General features: G+C 36.6%; 1 protein-coding gene across 1 annotated transcript in view; it reads right to left on the bottom strand.

Annotated features, from left to right (window-relative positions):
• LOC125280006 (serine/threonine-protein kinase mTOR) overlaps positions 1–22,075 on the bottom strand; it is a 178,071-nt gene that overhangs the window by 103,524 nt on the left and 52,472 nt on the right. Inside the window, exons 5-7 of the mRNA XM_048210303.1 lie at positions 12,634–12,711; positions 12,139–12,246; positions 2,628–2,753 (exon numbers count right to left, since the gene is read on the bottom strand). Coding sequence (XP_048066260.1) covers positions 2,628–2,753; positions 12,139–12,246; positions 12,634–12,711 — 312 coding nt within the window. The remainder of the gene's footprint in view (positions 1–2,627; positions 2,754–12,138; positions 12,247–12,633; positions 12,712–22,075) is intronic.

Here is a 22,075-nt window from a genome sequence, read left to right as displayed (position 1 = left end):
TGCGCCGAAACGCTGCATGATGCCTCAGGTCATGCTTGTGATGACATGTACGAACTTTGATCTGAATACGATAAAGCAATGCAGAGATACAGCTTCAAGAGTGGGTTTTGCATCATACCTCAAATTCGTTGCTCCGGTATACGAAAACGGTTTGACGTATCAACTTGAAATCCACAACTATTTGTCGGCATGGTCTGAAGATGATACATTTAAATTTTGGTGAAAATTGGAGCAAAAGTCTGGGAGGAGTTCGAAAAAGTAGGTTTTTAAAGAAAAACAATATGGCGGACAGGAAGTTCAGCCGACTATGGCAAATTTGATATCTGTGTTCTCGGCATGACCCAAGGAATCAACTGAGACCAGTTTCATTACAATGAGATAAAATATTCAAAAGTTATTAGCATTTTTGTAAATTTTGTTATAACTTTTGACCACAAGGTGGCGGTGGTCCGAAACTTCTCAGGCTCCTTCAGGGCATTGTGCTGGATGACCCATACTGAGTTTTGTAAAGATACGCTAATGCGTTCGTAAAATACAGCATTTTAGCACAAAATTCAAAATGGCCGATGGCCAAAATGTCCGATATGGGAAAATTGTTTATCATTCGACTCGGCATGATGCCCTGAACCCAACGAGACCAAATTTATGATTTTTGGACAAACTCATCAGAAGTTATAAGCAAAAATATCAATTTTTCATATTTCCGCACCAGTACGTGGCGCTGCGCCGAAACACTGCATGATGCCTCAGGTCATGCTTGTGATGACATGTACGAAGTTTGGTCTGAATACGATAAAGCGGAGATACAGCCATATGTCTATTTTTGAAAGCACTACGTACAATTCGTTCGCGTGTTTTACGGCAACAGTTTGAGGAATCGACTTGAATTCCATAACTTTTTGTCAGCATGGTCTGAAGGTGATCTGGTTCAATTTTCATGAAAATCGGAGTAACGGCCTAGGAGGAGTTCGAAAAAGTACGTTTCTCAGAAAATTCATTTCATGACAGAAGATGAGGTAGCATCGGCTTGACCAAAGGAATCAGTTTCTAGCCCTTACGGTTCAAAAGTTATTAGCATAAACATAAGTGCAACTTTGGACAGCTGGTGGCGCTAGAGGGATTAAGTTAGAGACTCCAAATTTGCTATGGACAAAGGTTCATTTTAATAAAAAATAAGAAAAAAAGCAATTTTATGCTTAAGTTTTCTCCCCCTGCGGTACCGAACCCATGTACCGTTACACCCCAACAGTCCGCTAATACTCTGAGTGTTAGTTGACATGTAGTTGCAAAGTTAAACATAGTTAGAAGAATGTCTAAAGTGGACCATCAAAATAAAGTGTAACCGTAAAACATTCCAGGTGTACAGAACTGAGAGTTTAAATAATCTTAATGGTGAGAAAAAGGGTTCTAAGAACAGACTTTTTTTTCTTATATACATTTTGTGGTGAAATCTGACATGTTTTATGAGATTCAGCCAAATAAATTAAGCTGCTTGTGTGGAAATCACAGACAGAGCACTAATCTTCAGTGCCTGATTCCAAGACCTTAACTTCTCTGGTTCACAAAAGACATCTGTTAGAAACCAATCTCTTTGTAAATAAACAAGTCAATCAGAATCCATTGAGACAGTAATATAATCTTGACCCCACCAAGGTCTTTGAGTGCACAAGAACAGTGCTTTCATTATCTTATTTATCTCATTATGTCTTTCATCCCCTAATCAATTGCTTTCTCTCAGTGGCTTCCTGCTCTTTTGATCGTCACTACAGGTCATTAAGTCAAGACTCAAGACTCATGAGCTCATGTTTTTGAGGCAAGGGGTCAGGGTCCCATTCAATGCTGTTGTAAAATACTCTTATAATCTTCATTAATGTGATCTCAATACATCAGTATTAATGTGCCAATGCTGAGTGTAGCTGTTGCTTGGCAACCATTATGCTAAAAGTTGCTGAAGAACTACACTGCTTGGTGGAAGAATTATTTGTTATAACAAATAATGGTCAGCATAATAATTATATTAATATAATATGTTATCATTCTAATTGTTATAATAATACATGTTAGTAGGATTTAAAAAAAACACACAATCTAAATAACAAGATAACAGATAATAAGATGATATTTGTGCTACTATGTACAGCAATGTGAAGTAGACAGTTTAGTCACTGACTTGATTTACCAATGCATAAAAAGCAACAAACATTTTTGCAACAAAGAAACTCTGAAAACTCTTTAGGATCCTCTGGAAGGTAATGTTATTTTTAGTCCATTTATCCCAGAATTTTTCAGTCTGTCCATATCACTTCACTAACACACCAATAGGTGTGTTAGTGAAGTGCAGTTTTATGCAGTTTTATGCAGATGTAGTCATCTCTATTATGTAATAAAGAGAAGAAAGTAAAAAAAAAAAATAGTTGTTTTGGCAGCTTGGTTTCAAAAAAAAATTTTTTTTTCTTTTTGAACAAACAAGGAAGTTTAATTTCTAAACACTGTCACATTCTGGAAGATATTTAAAACTTCCACAACTGAGTTTTTCCTTTTGTAAAATTGAGCTTGAGCTTTTGAGCAATGATATTTTATGTGTTACATAATGAGTTTGAGATTGGATGTGACACTGTTGTTCTTACTAGTCTTCCACTTTTTCCACAGAGGCTAGCGTACTTCAACCACGTCCTCATGTCCTCATGTGGACTAATGACCAGGGAGCGCACCATCAAGATCCTCTGCCAGTCCTCCACAATACGCTGGCAACCCTGAAAAAAAAAATCACATTTTTAGCACTTACATTTATAAATTATGCTGAAGCTTGGGTTGGTTAGAGTAGACTAAAATTAAATTGGAAATTGGTTAAAACGTTTTTCAAAAGGTGATTTGCTGTATTTTGATCGCTACAATAGACATCAGTGTTTTGGTAACACTTTATAATAACTGCACACTATGAAGCATTAATTAAGCATTAGTTAATAGTTAATTCATCACTTATAAAGCATTAATAGACATTAGTACGTGGTTTATAAATATAGCTATAATTGCTTTATTCTTGATTTATAAGCATATCTATAATGTGTTTAATAATTGTATTTTCATACTTTATTAATAATCAATTTATCATTTCTAAATTAAGTATTACATTATTTACAAACCAGTTATTTGGGAGTTGTCAGTAGTTCATTTAGTAAGTGCAAGCAAATGATTAATAAACTATTTAAACATTCATTTAAACATATTATTTAGACACATAGTAATAGTTACTTAGTGTGTAAGTAAATGTTTTATTAACACATATTCCTACTGCAATTCATGATTAATTCAGGTAATTATAAAACATTTAGAAGTGGTCAGTTAACTATTTTTGTGAGCTCATCTAAAGTGAGGACTGTTTATGCTTTGTAAAGCTTTTATAAATGAGATTTAAAGGTTCAGTGATGTTCTGCACTGCTGTTCTCTAATGTTTTAAAGTTAGTACCGAGATAGTTTTGACACTAGGAATATGTTAATAAAGCATTTATTAACACACTAAGTAACTAATACTATATGTCTAACTAATAAGATGCATAAACGTACGTTTAAATATTTTATTAATAATTTACTTACACTTCCTAAATGATCTTATGAACCACTGACAACTCCTAAATAACTGGTTTGTGAATAATGTAATACATAATTTAGAAATTATAAATTGATCATTAATAAAGTGTGAAAATACAATTATTAAACTCATTATAGATATGCTTATAAATCAAGAACAAAGCATTTTTAGCTGTATTTATAAATGCTTACTAATGTCTATTAATGTTTTATAAATGATGAATTGACTATTTACTAATTCTTAACTAATGCTTCATAGCGTGAGTTATTCTAAAGTGTTACCAGTGATTTTTATCCAAACTATCAACTTTTATCCCAGTACTTCTGTGATCATTTGAATATTTGTAACACACAAATAATGATACTGTTGTTAAAAAGACTGTTTGTGAAGCCGTTTAATACCTATACATGACAACTGCAATCTATGGGTCAGTGGCAATGCCAATGCAGATCTGAATGTTCCATTGTGATTTTGTCAAAGGTTTAATAGACACAGGAGAATCATTGCCATTTACGAATAAGATTGCATGGGTGCTTGAATTGTGATTGAGATCTTTTAACAATTAACTGTGCAGCTTTAGCTGATATAGATGAAAAACTGACTGTACATTAACCCCTACTAATACAAATGAACACAGTGTCCTGTGTCTGTAATTCTCCTAGACTGAGGCTGACCAATTACCATTGACTAACATTTCCTTGTCAATGATACATCAGCTATGCACTCTTACGCCTTTATGAACGGAAAAGTCTGCAGGTTGGCACCATTAGTTCACACTGTTAATGGTTTGTTTTTCCAAAATGGCACTAGCTGAGCATATAAAAGAAATGCAAGCTGACCCACTACGTCAAAGCACTCTACTGAGCTGATGTCAAGCCAACCACAAAATGTTCTCACATATAGCATCTGCCAGGTCAAGACAGGACTATTGATGAAGGAATCAACATCAACAACAACAACAACAACAGCAGTTGGAAGTTATTGGTTTAGAATAGTTTGATAAACCCTTTATTTATGTAACTTTTATCTTAAATTTTATACACACACATATACATACATACACACATATATACAGGAGCTGGTCATATAATTAAAATATCATCAAAAAGTTGATTTATTTCACTAATTCCATTCAAAAAGTGAAACTTATATTATATATTATAGTATATTATATTCATTCATTACACACAGACTGATATATTTCAAATGTTTATTTCTTTGAATTTTGATGATTATAACTGACAACTAAGGAAAATCCCAAATTCAGTATCTCAGAAAATTAGAATATTACTTAAGACCAATACAAAAAAAAGGATTTTTAGAAATCTTGGCCAACTGAAAAGTATGAACATGAAAAGTATGCGCATGTACAGCACTCAATACTTAGTTAGGGCTCCTTTTGCCTGAATTACTGCAGCAATGCGGCGTGGCATGGAGTCGATCAGTCTGTGGCACTGCTCAGGTGTTATGAGAGCCCAGGTTGCTCTGATAGTGGCCTTCAGCTCTTCTGCATTGTTGGGTCTAGCATATCGCATCTTCCTCTTCACAATACCCCATAGATTTTCTATGGGGTTAAGGTCAGGTGAGTTTGCTGGCCAGTTAAGAACAGGGATACCATGGTCCTTAAACCAGGTACTGGTAGCTTTGGCACTGTGTGCAGGTGCCAAGTCCTGTTGGAAAATGAAATCTGCATCTCCATAAAGTTCGTCAGCAGTAGGAAGCATGAAGTGCTCTAAAACTTCCTGGTATATGGCTGCGTTGACCTTGGACCTCAGAAAACACATTGGACCAACACCAGCAGATGAAATGGCACCCCAAACCATCACTGACTGTGGAAACTTTAAACTGGATCTCAAGCAACATGGATTGTGTGCCTCTCCTCTCTTCCTCCAGACTCTGGGACCCTGATTTCCAAAGGAAAGGCAAAATTTATTTTCATCAGAGAACATAACTTTGGACCACTCAGCAGCAGTCCAGTACTTTTTGTCTTTAGCCCAGGCGAGATGCTTCTGACGCTGTCTGTTGTTCAAGAGTGGCTTAAGCTAAAACCCATGTCATGCATACGTCTGTGCGTAGTGGTTCTTGAAGCACTGACTCTAGCTGCAGTCCACTCTTTGTGAATCTCCCCCACATTTTTGAATGGGTTTTGTTTCACAATCCTCTCCAGGGTGTGGTTATTCCTATTGCTTGTACACTTTTTTCTACAACATCTTTTCCTTCCCTTCGCCTCTCTATTAATGTGCTTGGACACAGAGCTCTGTGAACAGCCAGCCTCTTTTGCAATGACCTTTTGTGTCTTGCCCTCCTTGTGCAAGGTGTCAGTGGTCGTCTTTTGGACAACTGTGTGGGATTACAAATTTAAGAATCTGTTTAAGATCTGATGATCCTACATCCTGACATAACATCACCTGAAATAATAAGGTGAAATACATTGTATTTAGCATTTTAAGGTAAAGATGACGACATTTGATGAATGATTCGGTTTAGCAAAGTTTCCAGCAAGGGTTTTCTGCCTGTTCCTGTTCTCTTTATTATATGTCTAACGAGTTAGATTACTGAGATTCTCACCTTTTGTTGTTAATGGCTCTTGGAGCCCCTGTACCATTCTTTGAATAGGTATGTTGATTGGATTAGGACTGGCGACACTCTAGAGTCTGGGGCAGGTTCCTATACCTGAATACTTCATTTGCATGCTTTGTTTAAGGTTGTCTCCCTGGTGCTTTGTCTCTATCCCTAAGCACTGCCCCCTAAAATGTATATAAACTTCAATGTACACTGCCTTAGTTAGACTTGATGACTGCAGCTACCGACAGCACATGTTCTCAATAAAGAATCCTGCTGAAGATACATCCAAGTCTCCTGGTCTTTGCTTCTGAGATTTCCAACAGTTTTGGTGCCGTAACCCGGATAGAGCTTCTCACCTCAATCCAGATTGAAACTTCAAGCACAACAGAGATCTGATCCAAAAGAAGATCCAGGCTGAATTTTCCTGTACACCCAAGGGTTGGTGAGTGATACTCTATCCAAAAGAACCATTAAGACCAGTACAAAATTGTTATCCTCTGCGCCGTCAGAGAAGAGTTAACAGACAGCTGTAGGGTTTGGTTAACTAAGTTATCCTCTAAAAATGTTCTTTTAGAGATGAAGTTTATCCTCTGTTCAGGCAGGGAAGTTTTAGCATTACGTGCTAATATTGGTATCCTCTGTTTAATCAGGGAAGGTGGCGTTGTAGGGAACAAACCCTAGGGAGTAAAATTAGCTCAAATAAAATAATATATTAGAGAATTATAAAGAGTTGTAAGTTTACGACCGAGCAACTGATTCGTCCAGCATTCATTTGCTCGAGCCGTAATAAGCTCTTCTAGCGGATATAAATATCCAACGATCGTGAAAACACTGATTAAAGCAGTTTAAGACATTAAATTATAGAAGCGCATAATACAAGACACTTTCTTTTAAAAATCTTAAAGAGACTTTATTTATTCTAACACAAACTAACACATACACACACATTCATTCACGCATTGCAGTAAGAAAGGAAATGAGAGAGAAAGAGTTTTAAGAGAGATATGATATGATGAATTCCTAGCAAAGTTATGCTCTTCAGAAGATCTGACCTGAATGAACCATGAATCAATTTAAATGCACCAGTTAAATTTTAATCTGGAGGTACTTGCTTGCGTTGACTTTAAATGTGAATTTCACTCGTCGTGCAGAGAAGGGTTTCCCAAGTCGATGATTTGTCCAGGGTCAGGTCTGTGTGGAACAATGAAAGGAAGTCTCTTTGTCGCTGGAGTTAAGGTTGAAGCGGCAGAAGAACGCAAGACTTTCAGCGGAAAAGAAAAATTAAGAAAAAGGAAAGAAAAGTGAGTGAAGGTTGGATGGCTTGAATGAGCGGCTTGTCTGTTCTTCTTGTTACTCCATTGTTCTTGGTACTTGTCTTGACTTCTTTGAGCAGAACTTACCTAACTAGTTCACTATCTTGCAATTTGACAATTTAAACTTAGTTGTTTGTCACACCTCTGAGGAGTTTTGGCAAATCAGATATTGTCCTGTTTCAAAAGGGCTTTTCTCTGCCCCCAATAAAACATAGGTGTTACATCCCGTTTCTGCTTCAGCAGAGAGTGCCATTTTAACAATTTCTATTAAATGGAATACAATACATTTTAAACAGATTTCATTCAAGTCAGGATATAGGAAAGGGGGAAAGAATCAAATTAAGTCCAAATAAGGCATACTTTCAGTCATTCAGTCAAGAGTCAACACATTTGCATGAGTTGTGAGTGTTCTAAAGCTTAACTGGTTACAGGTAGTACTTGTGGACACATAAGGCAAAATGTATGTAGTTAAAAGATGTTTGATAAGTCCATTAAAATTGTTGGAACAATTTTGATGCAGTTATATTTGTAGAACAGTCTCTTTGGTTTTTCTGTGAAGTAAGGAAACAAAAGGGTCTGCATTGTCTCTCTGTTTCTTTGCTCTGGTGATCAAAGAATCTTTATCTTCTTGGGTGACCCTTTGGTTTGTCACTTATCCTGCTATCAGGAAGCATAGGGTGTCGTAAAAACAATCAGCATTGGTTCTCTCTGTAAACAAGCTGGAGCCGGAACCTTGATTCTGAATTAGAAATATGTTTTGAAAGAATCATCTGAATGATTCATTTGTCTGATTCGTCCACAGTTCCTACAGTGTGTTAACAGAATAGCCATCCTCTGCTTTGCTAGAGAAGAAGGTTCATCCTCTGTTAATTCAGGGAAGGTTACAACTGTTACAGTGTGCTAGCAAGTTGGTTCTACTCTGCTCGCCAGAGAAGGTTGAATACATTACGATGTGTATTAACTAGGTTAACCTCTGCTCTGTCAGGGAAGTGTTGAAGTGTATTGTTGTGCCAGAAAGACATTACAAAATGTTGAGAAAGAATGCTAGACTAATTCCATCAACTGAGAAAGGTGGACTAGCTACCCCTTTATGGACAGATAGTGAGTTCAAATCATTGTTAGGAAAGCACATGGACTCAATAGTGACTGAGTCAGTCAGACTGGATTTGACAAAGAAATTTGGGATTCATCCAAAAAAAGTTTGGTCCATTGAAGAATGCAAAAAGGTACTTGGTGCTTGTATTTGGAAGAAAAATATGAAGGGCATTATCTGCTGCCACAGAGAATTAACTATATCCATTGCACAAGACCAAATTCAACGTATTGCTAAGTTAGAAGAGCAGAACAAACAGTTGCACTCTCGAGTGTCTTGTCTCACTCAGAAGTTGGGCCTTAACAAAGCCTCAACCAAATGTGACTCAAAAGATGAACAGTCAGATGAAAGCTATCCTGACTCAGTCTTTCTGTAGACTAGAGGGCAACAGCAATACTGGATTGATGGATAAAGATGTAAATGCAGTTGAAGTGTGTGGAGCGAGACAAAAGTCTCAGAGTAGGGCAAAATGGGTTGACACAGTTCCATCTGTAACCCCCATACTGCAGTTACAAGCAGTCAGTACCACTATAGGTCCTGAAGCCATAGAAAGAATTGCTGAAAATTTGCCATCAGTGCATAGAAATTTTTCTGAGTTTAGGACAGAGTTGTCCAGAAAAATGAAGCTCTATGATATGTCCCTAGCTGAAATCACCCAGCTAATGTCACAAATCCTAAAAGAGTCAGAATTCAATGATTTTGAAAGTGTTGTAAATAGTTCTGAGTTTCAGCATTCCAGCAAAGGCGAATTGAGAGAAGGAGTTCTGAGAGTGTTACAGAAACTTGTTGGACCAAAGGTAGACTGGTCAAAGATCACTAGTTGTGTACAGAAGAAGGATGAAACTGTAAGGGAGTACACTGAAAGATTTTGTCAGTCAGCGGCAGCATACAGTGGAATAGCTGACACTCCAGAGAAGGTGTTAGAGGATAATGGACCACTGGTCAGCATTGTGGTTTGATGGGCTTTCATCAGAATACAGAAATGCATTGCCTTTCTTAGACCTCACATGGTCCAATGGAACCCTGCAAATCAACTTGGATAGGTTAGCCATCTGGGAAAGAGACTCAGATGTCAAGACAAGAGTAAAGATTGCAGCAGCATCCTTTAAGGTCAACACAGAGAATCGACAGAAACGTAAATGTCCTAAGAGAGAAGGCAGTTGTCATTACTGTGGTAAACCTGGACATTGGATGAAAGAGTGTAGGAAAAACAAAAAGGCGTTAAAAGAAATGAACAGCTTTACTCAGCTCCTACTCAGTCTACTTGCTACATTGAAACTGCCCATCCCCTCTTCTCCAAACTCTTGGAGCAACAGCTTGCTGACATGCTAACCATTTGGGCTGTGAGTGCTTAATTTCACCAGTAATCTACAAGAAAGCTGAAAGACTCATTCTGAACAAAAGAAAGTTGACTGTCACTTCCACCATTTGGGGACACTGGTTAAGTACACTCACAGCCTTAAATGTTATGCTACAGCACACACTATTCACTTATCCATCCTCTATGGGTTATGATGTCTGCTATGACTGATGTTTCAATGGAAGATGGAGATGTAGCACAGTAAAGTTTGCAAATTAACTACAGGGATAGAATAGGACACACAGACCAGTGAGGAGCCCAGGGAAGAACCGAAGTGCAAAAGGCCTTGGGGGCCAACCCTGTGGTGAAGACTTCCTCATAGGTTTCCCCATCTCAGTTTATCCCCACCTTACTGGTCTATAGGTGTCAAATTGATTAAGACTAGGTTAAGAAAAAGAAGGACAAAACCACTATACGATCACTAGAAGTTTATGATGATCAGAGTTAGACAGAAAAACTATACAATCATCAGAGGTCTAACGTACTAAAGTCTATGCATGAATACTGCTGGTCTGCTGTTTCTTTGTTTTCGGCTCATAAGCAGCACCTGGTGTAAAGCATCACCTCAGATATCCATGAACAACCTTCATGATGACGGAGTCATTAGAGCAACCCGGAGTTGCACAATGACAAAGAATCATCTTGGGACAAACATGGAAATGGACTCTACAGGGAACAGACTCCACAGAGATACAGACGCCATGGACTTTTAGGACTTCCACGCTTATGCTACATGGTTTTTCTGTGTCATCATGTAGTTAATACAACATGTTACCACCCTGCGTTGTATATGTGTGTCAACAGTATACTCAAGTTAAAGAACAACGCTTATGTAAATGTTGGACACGACACAGAATAAGATGTATGTGCCTGTAGCTGTTACAAGTTGCATGACTGGAAGATGGGACTTATGTTAACAAACATATGTTACAGAAGGGATTTAAGAAGGTTTAAATTTGTATTATGTGAGAGTTATTAGAACTCTCAAAGGGGGAACTGTGGGATTACAAATTTAAGAATCTGTTTAAGATCTGATGATCCTACGTCCTGACATAACATCACCTGAAATACTAAGGTGAAATACATTGTATTTAGCATTTTAAGGTAAAGATGACGACATTAGATGAATGATTCGGTTTAGCAAAGTTTCCAGCAAGGGTTTTCTGCCAGTTCCTGTTCTCTTTATTGTATGTCTAATGAGTCAGATTACTGAGATTCTCACATTTTGTTGTTAATGGCTCTTGGAGCCCCTGTACCATTCTTTGAACAGGTATGTTGATTGGATTAGGACTGGCGACACTCTAGAGTCTGGGGCAAGTTCCTATACCTGAATACTTCATTTGCATGCTTTGTTTAAGGTTGTCTCCCTGGTGCTTTGTCTCTATCCCTAAGCACTGCCCCCTAAAATGTATATAAACTTCAATGTACACTGCCTTAGTTAGACTTGATGACTGCAGCTACCGACAGCACGTGTTCTCAATAAAGAATCCTTCTGAAGATACATCCAAGTCTCCTGGTCTTTGCTTCTGAGATTTCCAACAACTGTCAAGTCAGCAGTCTTCCCCATGATTGTGTAGCCTACAGAACTAGACTGAGAGACCATTTAAAGGCCTTTGCAGGTGTTTTGAGTTAATTAGCTGATTAGAGTGTGGCACCAGGTGTCTTCAATATTGAAACTTTTCACAATATTCAAATTTTCTGAGATACTGAATTTGGGATTTTCCTTAGTTGTCAGTTATAATCATCAAAATTCAAATAAATAAACATTTGAAATATATCAGTCTGTGTGTAATGAATGAACATAATATACAAGTTTCACTTTTTGAATGGAATTAGTGAAATAAATCAACTTTTTGATGATATTCTAATTATATGACCAGCACCTGTATATATATATATATATATATATAACCCCAAATACTTCTTTAACTTGTACTGAACTGAACTGAGCTGGACGATGACATCACTGTTTTCTGCAGAACTGTTTTATAGATGAAATGATCTTGAGATGAATCAACACTAAAATTACTTCAATTAAACAATGACACTGTTTTCTTTTAGAGCTTTTGTACAGCCAAAATGAACTCTGTTTGCATCTTTGAATCATTTTCTTGTTATTACTGTAAAGCTGCTTTGAAACAATCTGTATTGTATGACGCGCTATACAAATAAAGGTGACTTGACTTGTTGAGTATGGAGGGAATAACACTGTTGTTACCTGCAGCCTCTCCCACCATGTTTCCCTGATGATGTCCCTCCTTTCAGGAACCAGTTTATACTGGATCACCTCCTCTAACTCAGACAGCATCTGACATGACACCATGGCCTATAAGAAAGAGACAGAGGGAGAGAGAGAGAAAGATAAGATGTATATTAACTCAAAAGCCAAGACTTATTTTGTATGCACTCTTTAAACACTTATATCACATTACATTTAGCTCTATAATCTCACCCAATGTGTGAGGATGTGTGTGTGTGTGTGTGTGTGTTCATTATGTAATGTATATAATGTACAATCTGGCTGAAATCATGTACTAGTCTTACAATGTAATAGTCTTCCCTGAAATGGTCTCGACTTTACCTCAAATCTTGAACAACATTCTTATCAAAGCAGATTATGAGCGATTAAAAAGAAAATGTATGCGTTACTTGAGTTGAATGATCATTTACTTGAGCCGATCTTCTGTATTGAGACTGAGGTATATGTTCTTACCCCATATGCTCTACTGTAACTCTCTCCAGCCATGGCAGTGAGCTCAGCATCTAGTAGATCTCTGGCCTTGTCAATGCACTGAAATCACATGAACAAAACATTATTATACCACAGTGTTGCTGAATGTTTTTTTTTCCCGGTTGTTTTACAGGAGTACTAAGGTGTGCAATTTTTTTTTCCTTGAAAACATCCATCTATGAAGTAGGTCTGTTGACTGCATTGCAGTTATTTCAGTCAGTGATAATTAAGTGATAATAAACTGATAATTAGCGCAATCTCTAGACCCATTTGAATTCGACACAAACACAACATATGTAAACATTAAAGGCTCTGTGTGAACCTAGATGAAACTCTGACCACATGAACTGAAATGTTTATGTGTAAACTGTACAAAATGATAATTACAAGCTTCAGTCCACACAACACCACCTATGAAAATGTACCATGCAGTAACTAAAGCTGTATAAATATGGCATTATTATATACACTTTAAAGGGTTATTTCACCTAAAAATGAAAATTCTGTTGTAAGGCCCACCCAATCGGCCCAACGGCGGTTTCCCACCGGGGAAGGTTTCTTGCGCATTCGGTCTTTTCAGTGTGGCAAAGTAGATTAATTCCAATTAAAAGTTTATCTGACTCCATTTTATTGTGATCTCGAATTTAGGTTCGAATGCCAATTGATAATTGACAATTTATATGATAATTTATCTAGACATTTGATTATTCTATTTAACTCTTTACTCTTATTGTACTCATTCATTTGGTTCTCAGAGTCACACAGGGTCCTCGCACCAGCTGTTATGCGGGCCCACGATAACAACCTCGCCAGTCTGATCAATAACCAGAGGTTATGGCTAAAGCAATTTAACAATGCTGCCAATGCTTGCTATTGTTAAAAGGTACCCATGTAGCCCCCATACAATCGCCTATATAACAACTTGGTTAAAGCTCTGACAATAATCAGGGGTTATGACCAGTACTATGAGGTAATGTCACCCCTCGATAGTAATTTATCTGGCCCCATATAGTTAATAAAATAACTATATAACAACTTAATTAAAGCAGAGGCAATGACCAGAGGTTATGACCAGTACACCTTTGTCTAGCCCCATATAGTGAATGCAATTGCATAACAACTTAGTTAAAGTCAAGCAGTTAGTTAGAAATCTAGAATCTCGCCAGATGTGCCCCATGCTCCATACAATCCGAGATCTAGTATGTACTTAACCCTGGTCGTAGATTTGCGACACTGAGACATTTCAAATGATACCAAACATGTATAATGTTGCATGATAACTGTTCACATTAAATCATATCGATTTTGGGTGAATTTCAGGTCATCTCTGCATGTAGAGAGAAGAGATGGGGGAAGAGTGGGGTGAAGGAAGGGAAATGTAGATTAAGGCAATTCTGAGGTGTGATTGACTCAGGGTGATTGCATCTCGGATGGGGATGCTAATTTTTCTCTTTGTTTTCTCAAAGTGTAGCCCTTTCTCGGTCCAGACAGTCCGGCATTAGTCTTACACTGTCATTAACCCCTTTACGTTCAAGGATCGGCGACGGCCTCACATGTGACATTGTTTACATTGATCGCTTGTTTACAATACATTTTATCAAGTAAAATGATCAAGTTGAGTGAAATTTATCAAGTTGTGTGAAAGATACAAGAATGCTGATTCAACCAGTACAAGCATTATACAATCAAGATAACTTTATAGTAGTTTTTTGTTATTCTGTATGACCGTGAACAATTTCCTAAGACAACAAAAGGGAGGGGGCGCCCTTACCTTTTTGTGTCGTGGAACTGTAATGTTTGGCAGTATAATGGTGACATCGACATTTTTTCCATGGGAAGACTCCAATACACGATTTCCATAGTAAATATTTGTCCAAAAGCACGCAAACTGGTATAAAAATCGATATAACTTCTATTGTTTACATCCTGTAAGCGCTATTCACGGGTGTTGATTTGATTGATTTTACTATTCTCATTTGTAAGTTGCTTTGGATAAAAGCGTCTGCTAAATGACTAAATGTAAATGTAAGATGTGGAACTGGCATGGTGATATTTTCAATCAATTTTGTCTGTCCATCGCTAATAAACATGTTCCCATTAAAAAGTTCAGTATCAGCGGTAGGGACAATCCCTGGTTTTCAGATAGTCTTTCAGAGTTAATTAATTTAATCAGAGTCCTTTGTCGTTTTCTATACTTAAAATTTGGAAAGCAGCTTATGTTCTCCCATTATTTAAAGGTGGTGATCCCTCAGACATGAACAACTACTGTCCGATCTCCAAACTCTCAATCTTGGCCAAGATTCTTGAATCTCAGGTAAATATACAGTTAAAACAGTTTTTATTTGATAATATTTTAAACTCTTTTCAATCTGATTTTAGAACTGGCATTAGTACCATTACTGCTGCTAAGGTGGTGATAAATGACCTTATTGGTGCCCTGGATAGAAAACAGCACTGTGCACTTATTTGTGAATCTATCTAAAGCGTTTGATACAGTGGATCATGAATTGCTGCTGAGCAAACTTATCAGTTCTGATTTCGGACCAGAGATGGTGAAATGGTTCAGAAATTATTTAGCAGATCGGACTCAGTGTGTTCATGTGGAGAATCACAAATCTGATTTTCTTGATGCATCTAAAGGTGTCCCACAGGGTTCCACTTTGGCACCTAGTTTGTTTTCTATTTATATAAATGATTTGGGTAAGGACATTCAAGCAAAATTTTTATGCTGATGATACTATTATTTATGCACTTGCTCCATCTGTAAAGGCGGTGCAAGAGCTTCAGACTGCATTTCAGTCATTGCAAAGTGCCCTGGTGAGCTTAAAATTGGTTTTAAATTCACAGAAAACAAAGTTTTTTTTTTTGTTTTTTTTTCCTTTTCAAAAACTCATTCACAAGTACTTGATAATCTTAGCATATTTACATCTGATGGTAAAACTATTGAAAGGGTACCCTTTTACAAGTACTTGGGCATTTGGACAGACGATACACTTTTATTCAATGTATATATTGATAATCTAATCAGGAAGCTCAAAGTAAAGCTTTACTTTTATTTTAGAAATAAATCTAATTTTACTTTTAATGCTAAAAAGAAACTACTTTCCTTACTGTGATTGACTATGGTGACATTTTATACATGCATAGAGCCGCCCTCCAGCCTAACGAGCCTTGATTCAGTGTACCATGCAGCATTATGTTTTATTACAAATGCAAAATCCCGTACTCATCATTGTATTCTTTATGAGATGGTAGGTTGGACATCATTAACCATACATATGAAACAGCATTGGTACATTTTTATTTATTAAGCAATGCTTGGTAATCTTCCAGCTCATCTCTGTACCCTTCTTTGTCTTAGTTCTGGCAGTTACCAGCTACACTCTTTCAAGTGTTTGCTTTTTAATGTACCTCGAGTTTTTACAGAACTGGGGAAAACTGCATTTTCCTACCACGTACCCTGGGCATGGCATAATTTACAAAAAGATTTAAAATTAGATAAATGTGTGTCTATTGGTGAATTTAAAGGCATCTTAAAGAGAGTAGTAATGGAGGCTTGTGATTGTTTTTGTTGAGAGGATACTTTGTTCTAATATTCCTGTTTTATTGTGTACTAGTTGTATTTTAAAATGTTGTTTTACTGTATGGCTGCTACCTTGGCCAGGTCTCTCTTATAAAATAAAGGTCTCTCTTGACTTCCTGGTAAAATAAAGGTAAAAAGTAATAAAAAAGTGGTAACACTTTATTTTAGGGTCTTTTAACTAGTTGCTTATTAGTAGGGGTGTGACGAAACAGGTATCTCACGAGACGAGACGAGACTTGAGATTGAGTTCATGAGAATGAGACAAGACAATTTTTTTTACACACTATTTTTAATAAATCCTCAATGGCGAAATACATGACTAGAAAAAAATATTCTACAGGTGTATTTGAAATGTTTTAACTAATCATCTTGTAATGAATGTCATTTCAGTTCTTCTTTCTGAGTATGAATTATCATATGCAGTAAAAGACAACAATATTCAAACACTGTAAAAGGTTTTGACACAAACTCAACTGACTGACTTCCCTTCTGTATGATTTCAGTCTTTTCAGACCTTGCTGTACATGAATTATGAGCTTCTAACTTTTGACCTCCTAACTGAACTCCTTTCCACAAACTGATCATAGAAATAAAAACAGTATAAATAAAAAATGGTAACACTTTACAATAAGGGCTCATTTATTAACAATGTATTAACCAACATCAACTAACAATGAGCAATATATTTGACAGTATTTATTCATCTTTGTTTGTTAGGTAATAAAAATCATTTTTGGTAAAAAATGATTAATGCATGATAGTTCCCAATGCATTAACTAATGTTAACAAATGAAACCTTACTGTTTGTGCTTAAGATTAAGAGAAAACTGTTATTTATTTTTACGGTAACACTTTACAATAAGTGCAACCATAATCGCACTCTCTCAATAGGCTATTCAAAGTGAAAATAAGACCAATTTTTTCTTTGATACAGAGCTAAGAGATGGTTACAACTACACTGCCCAGCCTAAAATAGCTTTCATATTGAGAGATATTTGCATTCATCAGGGAGCCGCTTTCAAAATGCGGGTATTGAAATCGCGTTTTAACACACGCTCGCGTTTACTTTCACTTTTGTACGGTGACATCGCGCGTACTCTGTAAATATGGAGCGGCGGCGACCGTTATCCAACTGAATTAAATGCTTTTTATTTAAATACAAAGCAAATGACAGTGGAGGCGTAATGTAAACGTAGCGGTGGCATATTCTTTCCTAATCATCGTAACACTCTGTCATGGCAACATCACGAGACTACTTTTCGCCTCGACGAGAAATCTCGTCACATTTTAGTCTCGTCACACCCCTACTTATTAGCATGCATATTCCTAAAATATTGGCTATTTATTAGTACTTTTTAAGCACAATAGATTATATGTGTTCCCTATACTAAAATGTTACCAAAAAAGTTACTATTATTAGCTTTATATTAAATATCGGACCATATAAGTCACTTTTATAGAGGTAATTTTTATAGTTTCATGCATTTAAGATGTTTTTCATTATAAATACCATAGTTTATTATTAGTAATATTATTAATGTTGTCCCATTTTTTTTTTCTACCACCATGTCCCTTTAGGGGCTCCGTAGAAGTACAGGGTTTAAAAACGAGAGAAAAAAAAAAAAAAAAATTCAATTGTTCCACTCTGAGCAGAATCGGTATTTTAACGTTTCTGTTCCAGCGTTCCTTCATATTATAAACGTCCCGAAACCAGTTTGATTAGAAAAAATAACAGTTAATAACGTTATTTTTATTTACATTTTTATTTTTGCATGTAGCCTACTTAATGATAATAATAATAATAATAATAATAATAATAATAATAATTTATTTATTAAAAAACAAAGAGAGTGTATTTGCCGTCTTAGCCATGTAATGACTGAGGCAAATCAGACACAATTATTGGTTAGTTAACCAATAGTTTTAAGCTCACTCTGGAGTCTGTCCCCATCCCCCGGGAAGTTTTCAGTTACAAGTTTATTGCGCTGAGGAATGTGGTTGCCGCATGGAGAACAGAGTAGAGACACAGAAAATCTGCATCTTCCCTGCATTTTCCACACAGAACACAGACTCTATGGCATTAATGTATAGACAGACTGTGCTATAAATGATTCCTTCTCAGGAAATGGTATCCATTATTACTGATGTTGTATTGTACTCATTGTATTTACATGTTTGATGATTGTTAAATGTTATGACCTGCACGGTAACTTCAATCATGCCATGTTTAGTGTCTATACGTTCGTAGCGGGAAGATTTAAATGTTTGTGTATGCGGTACATCCATACCTGTGCAACACATCAGTATTAAAAGAATATTTAATAGTTCTGATTCAAGAACTCAGCTTGTTAATCTTTCTGGGTTGTAAAAGCCCTGACAGGAGGGGTGTTGCCACCCAGAATTACAACATCTTCATTGGTCCGGTCAACAACTGAGAGGTGTGACTTTGACCAGAGGTTAAAAACCAGCGAACAGTGCCACTCCCTCTCTTCTTCTTCCTTGCTTCTGGACCGAACAAATCTCCTTGCGGGCGGCCTCTCTAGGCCCGGCCGCAAGGCTGGTAGGCCCCTGGCCTACAACACCCAGCCATGTGCTCATCACCCAACAGACTGGCAACAACTTCAGATGATAACTTCAAGAGTTATCCTCAACCTGCAGATCCGACGCTCTTCAGCCTAAAGGCATCTTGCAAGTATCGTACATTTTAATGCTAAACAGCGATTTAGTATTGATTTGTAAAGACTTTACCTTTGCTATTGCTAAAAGAAACTGATGAGTCCTTTCCAGATTGCCTTTGACATTTCATGTAGCTCTAGTAACAGCATCTCTTCCGGTTCAACACTATCATTACTCATTCTGACTTGCGTGTGTGTGTGTGTGTGTGTGTGTGACCCTTTATGTATGTTATGTTATGTGTTTGTTAGTTTAGTTATGTGTTTGTGAGTTAGTTAATAAAGATTGTGCACAATACACGTTTGGTTCTGACTCCGTCTGCTAATGAATTGCCTCTTAAGTGATAGATCCGGACTACGTGAGTAGTACAGTACAATAAGAAATATTATTTTTCCATAACTTGGAAATTGACATTTCTTAGAATTAATAAACAATCAACACTGAGCGTTCACTGGACGAACAGGTTAACTGATTGTAATGTTAATTTTAATGTAGCTACATCCAGTTAATCTGATTAATGGATTTGCATATTCATAATTAATCATAATTAATAATCATAATGAGTTATGAATAATTATTAATATTTCCCCTTTGAGTTAATTTTCGCTACAGCCAATAGGCATGCAATTATCTTTTATAACAAGATTCTGTCCAATGTAAACCTATTAAACGAAAGGAAAAACAATGGTTTATAAATTAGATTAAATTATATATATTTTTTCAAGATATTTTAATGTTTGCTGCATGGTTAAAAATACTGACGCTATTCCTGAGAGGAAAAAAGTTTTGCTTTAAAGCTTTGTTTACATAAATTAAAATTATGTAAACATAAATTACGAACAAAACTGCCCTATATTATTTTACCTATCCACTTAGCCTAACACAACCTCTAAAATTAACAGTTGGACTATTCAGGCTATATAAACTTCAAGCCAAAACGAATAAAAAAAATGATCTTTTCTTTTTTAACGCCATTCCAGCCTCTATTGCTATATTCAAGGTGAGAAACAGGTTTATTTAATGGAAATAAAACTAAATAAGATGCAAAACAAATTAATTTAAAGTGAATCTGTAGCCTACCTTTCTCATTCGGCACAAATCCAACTGTTTTCATCTTCAAGACGAATGCTACACTATTATTTATTATATGAGCTTTGTACTTCACTCGCATTATCGACATCATCCTTTACATATAACAGCACAGTGAGGCGGTGGTCACGGGTGGTAAACAGCAGATTGTATTACAGAATTGAATTGAGCAGTGTAACGTTTGGTTGATTGTATTTTATTTTAATATTTAACAGGCTGCGATATCAAGTAAGCAATGCAATAATTAATGTGCGCGCGTGAGGCACCGGCGCGACCACTGGATTTGTTTTCCTTCTATAAGACAGTAAACGGTCTCTGTAATTTATGGTCATACTTCATACACAATTCATACATTTACAAAAGACACAAATAACGAAAACAAGCAGAATGTCTGTTTTCTTACCTAGATCTCTGGAGTGCGCCACAATGAACCACTTTCGTTTTGTTAATCTGTAGACCTAATTATTTAAGTGAAATATTTTGCATAGCCTATAGGCCTAAATATCCCTTTTTATTTTATATGTGTTATGTAGGTAGGCCTAGTTCTCTCCGTTAACAGAAGCGCTGCAGATGCGTGATGTGATGTTGAAAAATGTACTATCCTGCAATTTTTGCTGGTTTCAAAACGCACAACAAGCTGCATATTACTTGACATTAATTTTCACTTAAATGTAGGCCTAATATTTGACAGTTGGTGACATATCATCGGAAAAACTAATGCCAGGGCATTGCCATTGTGACATACCTAACCTATGAGCGCGTTAAGGCGGGCATTTCACTCGTTGGATGCGTCAGCGTCACATTTGCATAGGCTGTACTATTTGAATTCTTGGTTGGTTGACTGCCAAATCAAAATATTAAACGGAACAATAAAATAACATTATTAACCGGTTAATGGCCATTTCAAATTAGCGTTTCTGTTCAGAACGATTAAATTTGATTTAGTTTCTGTTTCTGGTTACGTTCCGGTCAAAATTTCGTTTGTTTCCAGTTTTTGTTTTCGTTCCTTGAAGCGGTTCAGAGCCCTGATGAAGTACTATGAAACCCTTGGCTTTTGCTATAGCCCCAGGGCTTTATGTGTTCTGAATCCGGCTTGTATAAGTTCTCTGCTCATTGTCTATTAACTGCATATTTGCTGCCACAATTTATGCATAATGGGAGAGAAGGAGAGATGAGATAGGGAAATTATATTCCCTACTTTATATCTGAGCTGCTTAAGGACTCATTCCAGCTGGTAGGGGTTGCACAACTACTGATTTATGCTAGTCAATTTCATATCAAACCAATACTTGAGTTATTTGACTACTTATGGTTCATGCTACTGTAAATGAAAAGAAATAGTTCTTATCAATAAATGTTTATTAATTCATAACCAAATGCAACAATTATATAAGTAAACTCTCAAAACATTATAATTATGACATTAAATATTTTAATTTTCATGTAACAGAGTAAAGCCAAATAAATAGCTGCACGCAACTAGGGCTGTCGCGATAACCGTAATATCGTAATACCACACTATTTACGAGCCAACCGCAGAGGACTGCAAATACCGCAGCAACCACGATATTTGCATGTTTTTTATTTTTTTAAAGGTATGTCCTTCTCGTTTTACACTTAATGCATGTGTACTAAATATTAAATAAGTTAACAATGATAGCAGAATGTGTACCATGGTAATTTGTACAGAGGCTCCGTAGATTTGCACTAATCAAGCCAAAACAGACATTGAATGTGAGCAAGATCGACTGAGCGCGTGCAATTACCTGCGTCTGTCCTTCAGGCCGAGACATATATACGTGAAAAAAGGTTGTCATGTCCAAGGATAGAAATCTCTCCCTTAGCATCGACACATTACTGGTCAGCTGAGCCTTATAAAGTGGCGCTCAAAGTTAAAATGATTTCAACAGCTTGTTTCATTACATCACTCTTTAAATGAATCAGTGTTTTTGAACGTGCAGTTGAATGAATGGTTTAAAGACTCAAAGACAGTCCTTTGCCGCCACCTTGTAGTGCAACAATGTAACTGCACTGACTGACAGCCTGTCTGGAACGCGCAGAGATGATTAGTTCGCTTAT

The sequence above is a fragment of the Megalobrama amblycephala genome, linkage group LG12 (assembly GCF_018812025.1).
Source record: "Megalobrama amblycephala isolate DHTTF-2021 linkage group LG12, ASM1881202v1, whole genome shotgun sequence".
Taxonomy (NCBI): domain Eukaryota; kingdom Metazoa; phylum Chordata; class Actinopteri; order Cypriniformes; family Xenocyprididae; genus Megalobrama; species Megalobrama amblycephala.
This window is presented reverse-complemented; position numbering and strand designations above follow the sequence as displayed.